This window comes from Chrysochloris asiatica, unplaced genomic scaffold (genome assembly GCF_000296735.1).
Source record: "Chrysochloris asiatica unplaced genomic scaffold, ChrAsi1.0 scaffold00104, whole genome shotgun sequence".
Lineage (NCBI taxonomy): Eukaryota > Metazoa > Chordata > Mammalia > Afrosoricida > Chrysochloridae > Chrysochloris > Chrysochloris asiatica.
The window spans coordinates 8,042,075-8,052,094 of NW_006408622.1; the positions used below are offsets into that span (position 1 = coordinate 8,042,075).

A 10,020-nucleotide genomic window follows, 5' to 3' on the forward strand; every position below is an offset into this window, starting at 1 on the left:
CTTGGAGGCCAGGATGGCCAAACTTCGTCTCTCATACTTTGGACATATTGTCAGGAGGGACCAGTCGCTGGAGAAGGATATTATGTTGGGTAGGGTGGAGGGTCAGAGAAAAAGAGAAAGACCCCCAGTGAGATGGATTGGCAAAGTGGCAGCGTCAATGGGCTTAAGCGTGGCAATGATAGTGAGGTTGGCCCAGGATCGGGCAGTGTTTCATTCTGCTGTGCATGAGGTCACTATGAGTCAGTACCGACTCTATGGCACCTGACAACAACAGTATGAGTTGGAAATGACTAGAAGGTACTTAACAACAATGACAGGCTAGAAGCCAGGGGAAGTGACTTAAGAGTGTAGCTCATTCATGGGCAAACCACACAGACCCGCCTGACTGCAGCTGTTCCTGTCTGCATCTGGCCACTTGGGCTGGCAGTTGTGACCACCAACACACAGACCCTTTCCAGGGTATGTGACTGAACTGGAGACACACCCGCTGGGGGTTGGTGGGCCTCCATTAGTACCTTAGGTGGGCCCAGCTTCTTCCGGTGCCCATCCCCATCTCCAGGGCCAGTCTGGACAGCACCAGTTTATCTACAAGCATTTATTGAGCTCCTACTGTGGTTCCGCGGGAGATAGATGAGGCATTCTGCTCCCATAAGATTTATAGCCTCAGAAACTCTGTGCAGGGTCACTATGAGTCAGTACTGACTCCACAGTACTTAACAACAACAACTATGTGCAAGACACTGTGTCTGACACAGATGAACAAGTTGTGGCCCGTACCCCAAGATTTCGGAGCAGACCCACACAGCCCATCGCTCGGCAGGTACAGTGTTGCCTCACTTCCTCCAGGCTTCCCCCATCCCACCTCCAGTGACTTTTTTTTTTTTTTTTTTGCGTTATTCAGCAGAAATGTATTATTTTTTATAACAATATCCCTTAGTTCTAACAATAAAAGCATTTTTCATAAATCCAGTTTACATATATCAATATATTTACAAATTTAAAACTCTATGCTAATTTTATTTTTGAACTTTCTCATGCACTATGTGTGGCGCTGTGGGTTAATGCGCCAGACTGCAAAGCCGTTTGAACCGTAAGGTCAGTTGTTCAAGCTCACCAGCTTCTCTTTGGAAACCCTATACAGGGTCGCTATGGGTTGGAATAGACTCGACGGCACTTAACAACAACAACAACAACAATGCACTATGTTAAGAAGCTCTGGTAGCATAGTGGTTACGAATCGGGCTGCTAATCTCACAGTCAGCAGTTCGAAACTACCAGCTGTTCTGCGGGAGAAAGATGAGGCTTTCTGCTCCCATAAAGATTGACAGCCTTGGAAACCCTGTACAGGGTCACTATGAGTAAGAACCGACTCCACGGTGCATAACCACAATGCACTACAGTTAGAGCTCTTATTATTACCTAATGACAATGATGCTTTGAATCATGTGGTTCTGGCTGTATGTGCTGCTGTTTTCATTGCTACTGCTGGGTTTTGGGTTTATCTTTAAATCCTTTTATTTTGAATTGAGTGAAAGTTTACAGACAAGATCATGGGTTGTACATTCAACAAACCATATACTTTGTTTCATCATAATGACGGCATCCCCTCCATGCAACACTGCTTTCTTCCTTTTGGTTCTTATTTCCATTCCCACCTTCCCATCCCCTATCCACTTTGTGTTTGGTAAATGCTGCCCTTCTGATTCTGAATCGTTGACCGTTCTCTGATGAGTTTATCTTACTAGTGTTGTTGTTCCCATAATATACCTACCTTCTGCTTGCTGAAAATTGGGCCATAGGGGCTAGGTCCTTTCTAGACTTGAAGAGTGGTCAAGGATTCTAGTCTCAGCTTCCTCCAGTCTTTTTGATGAGCAAGTCTGTTCTTTTTTAAAAAAAAAAACTATTCCCAATACTGAGTTTTCTTCCACATTTTCTTCCACTCTATCCTGGAACTTCTAATGTGATCACTTTCAAAGTCATTGGTAGTAGCAGCCAGGCACCATCTAGTTCTTGTCCAATGACTTCTTAAAGCCCTCTGAAGTCACACCACTCTCTCTTCAAAAACCATTGTGTCTCCAGTGAAGTGGGGTCTGGCACTTCCTTCAAGGGCTTTCTCTCCTACCCAGCCCTGCTGCATGTTGGGTTCACATCCCTGCATCTGAGGCGGCCACCTCATGATGAAGTCATGAGCACCACCCTGTGCTGCAGCTGGGTGGGCCTCAGGAACCCAGAGATGCTCTGGGGAGTGCTCCTGCTTCTAATGAGGATGTGGGACTGCAGAGGCCAGTAGCTTGTGGTACCCAGGGAAGCTGCACTCACCTGAGGAGTCAGGTGGGGCTGTAGCTTTCTCAAACTTCTGCACATGTGGGGGCTGTGGCCAGAGCTCACTCAGAGCTGCTGCCTTCAGGGGCCTCCCCACCACTCAGGCCAGTGTGAGGGACAGCATAATGGACATGTGAGGGGACAGCACAGATGGGGGCGGGACATCCTGGCATGCCGCCCAGACACCAAAAGAGCCAGGATGTTGAACAGCTGCCAAGCAAACAGTGTGAGGCAGGAAACTCAGGACTGGGGAGTCCGAGGTCTGTTCCCCCTCTGGACCCTCCTCAGTCCCATCCTTGTTCCTCTTCTTAGGTCCTTCCTGCAGGCCACAGTGTCCTGAGTGTCAGGTCCCTCCCCCATCAGGGCTGGGCGTCTCTGAGCAGCTATCCTTAATCTTCAAGGGTTCCGGAAGCATTTCCTGCCCATTCTAAGCCCTACATGTTGACCTAGGCTGGTCTCCAACTCCTCCCAGTGGGTCCTGGGCATGAGGGATTGGAGTTTTTTTTGTTATATCCAGTGGAGGGCCCTCCTGTGACTCCTGAGGAGGGGACAAGGGAGCCTTCTCTTTGACACCCTACATGCCAGCAAAGCCCTCTTGTCTACTCCACCCTAGAACTAGTTGCCCAGCTGTATTAAGAACTCTATCTCACACAACCTCCTCAGCTTGCACCTCCCCTCAATGGATAACAAGAATGCTCTTCAGTCAAACATTCAGAAGAAAATCTACAACCAACGAAGAGCTCTCCGTGCCCATGAGGAACACATTGGCAGTCCTAATAACTCACAGCTTGTTCACTCTCTCTGATGCGTACTCTGATCTTATTGCACATAAGATGCTTTACAAATGTCATCTGTCCAAAAACAGAAAGTGGTTGTGTGTTTCTTCATATGGGGGGTGGGAAGGGGTTGGAGCTTACGTACAGACTTTCAGCATTATGTTGAGAGGAGAGGGCAGGTAACCCCAAATCTAAAAATGAAGCATGTACTTGCTGGCCTTATGGCTAGGTGGAGATTTGGGGGAAATGGTGCATGGCACCACAAGAGCCGTTGGGTGGAGGGAGAGACTGTGGCTTACCAAGATTGTTCCTGGGTTTCAGGGTTTTAGAGGGACTTGTGGTGACCATATGGAGGTCAGAGCCAACCCTCACCCCCAGGACACTGGACCAGTGACTCCTGATGTTGGTAGTGTTTCTTTTAGCTGCCCTGTCTTGGGCTCTTCGGGTACTCTCCAGGGTCCTGAACTGCTCTTTGGGGAATGGGCAGACCTCAACCTCAACATGGCTTTCTTTAGTCCAGGGCTGGGAGTGGTCTTTACTTCAGCCTTTAGAACGTCCGGCCCATGGTGCATATAAGGCCTATGAAATCATTTGGTCTGGTCCTGCCAAGGCAATGGTAGTTTCAGCTATCACATTGTTGTTGTTAAGTGCTGTCAAGTTGGTTCCAACCCATAGAGACCCTGTATAGAGTTTCCAAGGAGAAGCTGGTGAACTTGAACCACCAACCTTGCAGTTCAAACAGCTTTGTAGTCTGGTGTATTAACCCACAACGCTACACCAGCATTCCAGCTATCATATTGTTGTTGTTGTTAAGTGCCATTGAGTCAGTTCCGACCCATAGCGATCCTGTATAGGGTTTCCGAGGAGCAGCTGGTGAGCTTGAACTGCTGACCTTGCAGTTCAAACAGATTTGCAGTCTGGCGCATTAACCCACAGCACCACACCAGGACTCCTTACAGGTGAGTTAATTAAATATTTGGTCAAATATAGCAGGCTAATTTTTAAGTTGATCATTTTATATGGCCTATGAATGATGTTATCAATTCTGGCAGAAAAAAAGGTTTCCCACCCCAGCTTTAGAGGTACAGTGTGTAGACAAGCAGTTTCCTTTGCAGAAAAATTAGAGACACCAGGCATTTGGCCAGGGTGAGAGCGCAGTATACTTCATTACAATGCAGGCCTTGTTAAGAAGTGACTATTTATGGACAGGGTCAATTCACTCTGCCCAGGGAACTGCCCTGTATGGGAGCATAAACTTGGTAGAGAAATCAGAAACTCCATATCAATTCTGTTACTAGTTTTCCAAGACTCTCTAGTAGCATAGTGGTTACGAATCGGGCTGCTAACTTCAAAGTCGAAACTCCCAGCTGTTCTGTGGGAGAAAGATGAGGCTTTCTGCTCCCATAAAGATTTACAGCCTCGGAAACCCTGTACAGGGTCGCTATGGGTCGGAACCAACTCCACGGCACAGCACCGCCACCAGTTTTCCCAAAAGACAAATTTTCTTTCCAAATATGTCAGTTACAGTCATGTGGGCTTAGTGAACAAAGATGACCAAGAGGTCAGGAGACTGTCCCAGACTCTGTTCTACAAGAACTCCCTCACCCAGCTTCTGCCAAGGGCTCTGGCCAGCTTTACAGTAGGCCAACTTTTAAAATGACCTGTGTTTATTTCCTAAGTCTACCATAACACGAATTTGGTGGCTTCTAACAGAAATGTATTATTTTGCAATTCTAGTTTTTGTTGTTGTTAAATGCTGTCAAGTTGGTTCTGACTCATAATGATCCTGTATAGGGTTTCCGAGGAGTGGCTGGTGGGTTTGAACCATTGACCTTGTAGTTAGCAGTCCAGTGCTTATTCTGTAGCACCACAGAGAAGTCCAAATTCAGTTTGTTAGCAGAGCCATGCTCTCTGACCATCAGGGGACAATCCATCCTTGTCTCTGTCCACTCCTGGTAACCATGGGCTTTCTTGGCATTCCTTGGCTTGTCGATCAACCTTCACATGTCTGTCTTCCCCTAGTATGTCTGTCTGCTGTCCTCTTTTATAAGGACAACATTCAGATGGCTTAACACCCACCCTCTATCCTGATCCCGTGCTACTTGAACTGCTAACATTTTCAAAGACACAAGTCCTGATGTGGTGCCCTAGGATAAGCATTTGACCTCAAGGTCTGTTAGAACTGCAAGGTCGGTGGTTCAAACTCACCAGTCACCCCTTGGAACACTATACAGGGTTGCTGTGAGTCAGAACCAACTCGACGGCACTTAACAACAACAATATTCCTAACAAGATGGCTTTCACAGATACTAGTAGACCTGGTGTGGCACTGTAGGTTAATGCGCCAGACAGCAAAGCCATTTGAACTGCAAGGTTGGTGGCTCAGGCTCACCTGCTGCTCCTCAGAAACCCTATACAGGGCCGCTGTGGGTCAGAACTGACTTGATGGCACTTAACAAGAACAACAGGGGTTACTTCAAACTCACCAGCTGCTTCTCAGAAACCCCTACAAGGGTTGCTAGGAGTTGGAGCTGACTTGATGATACTTAACAACAACAGGGGTTCGAACCGCAACATATCTTTTTTTGGGGGGTACAATTCAATCCAGAGGTCTAGGAGTCTTTCTGTCAGGACTCACAGCCCACCATCCTCCAAGACAGAAGGACGGCCTCTTCCAACTTCACCAACTCATCGAGTGCCTTTTTAAGTGGCTCCTTGGTCCCACTTTTGCCAAATTGGGCATGAGTTATTTGCTCCAGCAAAGGAATATAAATAAGCACCATGACTCCGTGACAAGTTGACAGAATTGACAAGCAGAGTAAATTTCTGTACCTAAGACTCAGAGGAGGAGAGGTGATGTAACAGAGCCAGCTGCCATCTCCAAAAAAAAAATGATAATTAAGGAAACCCAACAGTGTAAAAGAAAACGGAGCTGTGGAGTGGGTCCCTTCTGGTGAAGGGATCTGTAATCATCGACTGCAGGAGAAATCCCCTGTGCGCCGAAGAGAAAATAAGTTCAGCCAACAGCGCTGGGAACCGCGCAGTGAAGATGAGATGAGACCAAGGAGGGGCTGCCTGTCCATGAGAGAAACCAGCTCTGGGGTTGAGAGGGACCCTAGGGGTGCGGCCAGCTTTACTAGAGTTCCCCTTCATTCTCTGGGGAGGAGCATGTTTCAAGGCTCTCTCATACACACACATGCATGTAAGCTTGGGGATGCCCAGGGAGATGTGGACCAAGGAAGGTCACAGCCCTGTTGCCAAGCCAAAATGGCATTTGGGCAGAAGAAATATGCATCTTGCCCTGAGTTATGAAGTCTGGGTAGTTCAGATCTCCTTTCAGAACCATCTCTCTTGGGACTCAATTAAGGTCCTCAAAATCCCAGGCAATAATAACCCTTCCCATCCCAGGGCTGACCTCATGCACTCTCCTTGCATACTAATGAACAAAAGCAGCTGTATGCACCCATCCTGGACTTCACAGAGAAGCTGGGGTCTTGAGTGCAGGGATTGGTGGGGGGGATCTGGATGCTGATCACCAGCAGACCTCCAGGTCCATCTCACTGTGCTGTGTCCTGCAGCAACTACTGGCCCTCTGCTGAGTATCCAGAGATATCAGGTCAAGTGGTGGGACTCTCCAGTCTGGTCCTCAACCCCAGTCAGTAGCCAGGACTTGGTCTGATGTGATGGGAATGGTGTCCCATTATACCAGTTGGTTCTGGTTGTGACTGTGGCTCTTGGCAAAGCCTCAGAACAGAAATGCTCACCGCGTGGCACAGGGGAAGGAAAAGCCTGATACTTGGATGACCAGACAGGGGCTGGGGAAGAGTCCCATACTCCTAAGTAGGTCTCCCCAAGGGGAAGCACCTTCTTCTCTCAGCTCCATCTCCCAAAATAGATCAAACAAGGTCTAAAGCAGAATCCTCTCCTTGAGTCAAAGACTTGCCTCACCAGAGTTTGTCATTCTGGGGGTCCCCGGCCCCAGCCAAGGCAAGGGACCTCCTTATGTGGGATGGTCCATGGTGTGCTAGTCTCTCTCCATCTTCCCACTCAGCCAGGAAGTGAGTGCTGGACACTCACTCGATGCCTGGACCCTGCTCAGTCCTTTGGAGGATGAGCAAAATGTGTCTAACTCAATCCCTGGAGCCCCAATGCTGGCTGAAAAGGCCCAAATCCTAAAGTGAATGCCTTGGTTAGGGGGCTTCCTGGAGCAAGGGGTAAATCCCTGGTCAGAGGGGAAGGAGTGCATTCCACTCCCAGGAGTGGGTGTATCATTGCAGGGGCAAGGAGTCTACGAGATGTATTAGACCAGGCATTACAGGGGTCTGGAGCAATGATAACAGCTTTCGGAAGATCCCTTGCCCTTGTGGCTCAGAGACTCTGGAAAGGGAATATACGAGGTTCTGATGACTCCACTGGACATTGGGTAGGCACACCTGGACAAGGTCTGCCCCTCCACACCTTCCAGGTCACTTCAAAAAGTAAGGCACTAAGAAGATAAGCATCAGACCAGAACCAGTTGAGCTGTCCCATTGCTCCATCCCCAAGGGACTGTGGCACAGAGTGACACTAACATGTGACCTGTGGACCCCTTCTCCCCCAAGAACTGCCTTTTCACAGAGCCCACCCAAGCTCCATTCCAGGCTAGACCCTCCCAGAGAAGCACCCTTGGTAGACTTTCAGCAGGTCCCTGGGAGGCCCATGGTTCTTCCACCTGCTAACCCTCTCCCGTGTTTGCTTTTTAGGAATGAAGTTCAATGTCTGGCTGCAGCAGCCCCACAAAGTAAGTTCTGAGAGTCCAATCAATCTCTGCACCGCGCAGAGGACATTGGGGAGGGCAGGGGAGCACATTTGGAGCTCAAGTTGAATTCATTCTTGGAAAGAAAAATGTGTCCATCCCATCCCAGGAGTTTTAGGAATAAAGCTTGAGGCTTTGGATCTATGAATTTCCCTTTCTTGTTAGATGACTGCTCTGGGCGGTGCTAATAGATGCAGTAAATCTGAACCAGCCTGCAGCAAGCCAACAGCTCCAGCTTTCACATTCAACAGGCAGAGGTTCCTGGGAGGCCTGCGCCATCTTGTGGCCAAAATGATACTTGCACCTCAGACGCCACACTTGGCAAGACCATGGGCAATTGAGGACAGCCCTGAGCTGTTCAGATGGCCAGTGACAGAGGCGGGGGCACCCGGGGAGGGATGAGTCTGTTCTCAGCTTGTCTCCTTCTTCCTTACCAAGGAAGGAACTCAGGCCCCTGAGGAGGAAGGGATTCTGGCATGGCAAGGGTCTGGCCTGTGTGACCATGTCCAGCTGTCCTACCCACCCTGCTAAGCATTTCTGTTCTTGTCCCAGGACTTCCCACCAGGCAGTTCCCAGGATGGTGACTTGAAGGCGCCTACAGAGAGGAGCACCCGAGACTGGTCTAGTCTGGCGCCCAGAGTCCTTAACCCCCAGCGGGACCGTGTGGGGCCTCTGGGGCCTGACCAGCCAGGACCTCACCTAAAGACCAGGGCTCACCTGCGGCTCCAGCAGCGGCGGCGCCGGCTGCTCATCAAGAAAATGCCAGCTGCAGCAGCCATCCCAGCCAACAACTCAGCCAGCACCCTGGTCCAGCCAGGCCCCTGGGCCCTGAGTGGCCGCTGGGTCAGCCTGCAACAGAGCCAGCAGGAGCGCAAGAGGGTGATGCGAGAGGCGTGTGCCAAGTACCGGGTGAGCAGCAGCCGCCGAGCGGTCACACCCCGTCACGTGTCCCGGATCTTTGTGGAGGACCGTTACCGGGTGCTCTACTGTGAGGTGCCCAAGGCTGGCTGCTCCAACTGGAAGCGAGTGCTCATGGTGCTGGCGGGGCTGGCCTCGTCCACCACGGACATCCAGCACAACACCGTGCACTACAGCAGCGCCCTGAAGCGTCTGGATACCTTCGACCGCCAGGGCATTCTGCACCGTCTTAGCACCTACACCAAGATGCTGTTTGTGCGTGAGCCCTTCGAGAGACTGGTTTCTGCCTTCCGAGACAAGTTCGAACACCCCAATAGCTACTACCACCCTGTCTTCGGCAAGGCCATCCTGGCCCGGTACCGGGCCAACGCCTCGCGGGAGGCACTGCGGACAGGCTCTGGTGTGAGGTTCCCCGAGTTTGTCCAGTACCTGCTGGACGTGCACCGGCCTGTGGGCATGGACATCCACTGGGACCACGTCAGCCGGCTCTGCAGCCCCTGCCTCATCGATTATGACTTTGTGGGCAAGTTTGAAAGCATGGAGGACGATGCCAACTTCTTCCTCAGCCTGATCCATGCCCCACAGAACCTGACCTTCCCCCGGTTCAAGGACCGTCACTCTCAGGAGGCACGGACCACGGCGAGGATCACCCACCAGTACTTCGCTCAGCTCTCGACCCTGCAGCGGCAGCGCGCTTATGACTTCTACTACATGGATTACCTAATGTTCAACTACTCCAAGCCCTTTGCAGACCTGTACTGAGGGCTAGCCTGCCTGCTCCCCTCACTTTCCGCAGGGTTTCCACAGGGCAGCCCGCTGTCCCAGCTCCAGGGGCCCGCAGTCCAGGAGCAGAGGTGTTTTCTGAGCAACAGGGCTCTGTGGGGGGAGGAGTCATATGAGGGGGAAACAGGGCCTTGGATGGGGAACCTGGTTCTTGTCCCTGGCTCCCTCCCTTCCTCCATGGCTGAGGGGGTCAGCTGGACACCCCAGGAGTTCAGCCAAGAGTCACATTGACCAGGAAGGCCTGAGGATTCGGTCTCAGCAGTCCCTGAACCCACTGCCTTGTACCAAACCACACGGTTTGCGCTTTTCTATAACCCAGGGGAGGCTCCCTTGGGATGAGGTTCCAAATAAAGCACATGGTTTCCAGAGCAGCTGTGTCTGCACTGTGTTGGTGTGGAGGCACCTGACTCTTCCCCTCTCCAGGCT

At 50.7% G+C, this 10,020-nt stretch overlaps 1 protein-coding gene across 1 annotated transcript in view; it reads left to right on the top strand.

The window, feature by feature from the left end:
• Positions 1-9,573, top strand: part of CHST8 (carbohydrate (N-acetylgalactosamine 4-0) sulfotransferase 8) — a 102,128-nt gene extending 92,555 nt beyond the window's left edge. The window contains exons 2-3 of the mRNA XM_006867314.1: positions 7,841-7,878; positions 8,446-9,573. Of these exons, the coding sequence (XP_006867376.1) occupies positions 7,841-7,878; positions 8,446-9,573 (1,166 nt within the window). The remainder of the gene's footprint in view (positions 1-7,840; positions 7,879-8,445) is intronic.
• The last annotated feature ends 447 nt before the right edge of the window (positions 9,574-10,020 follow it).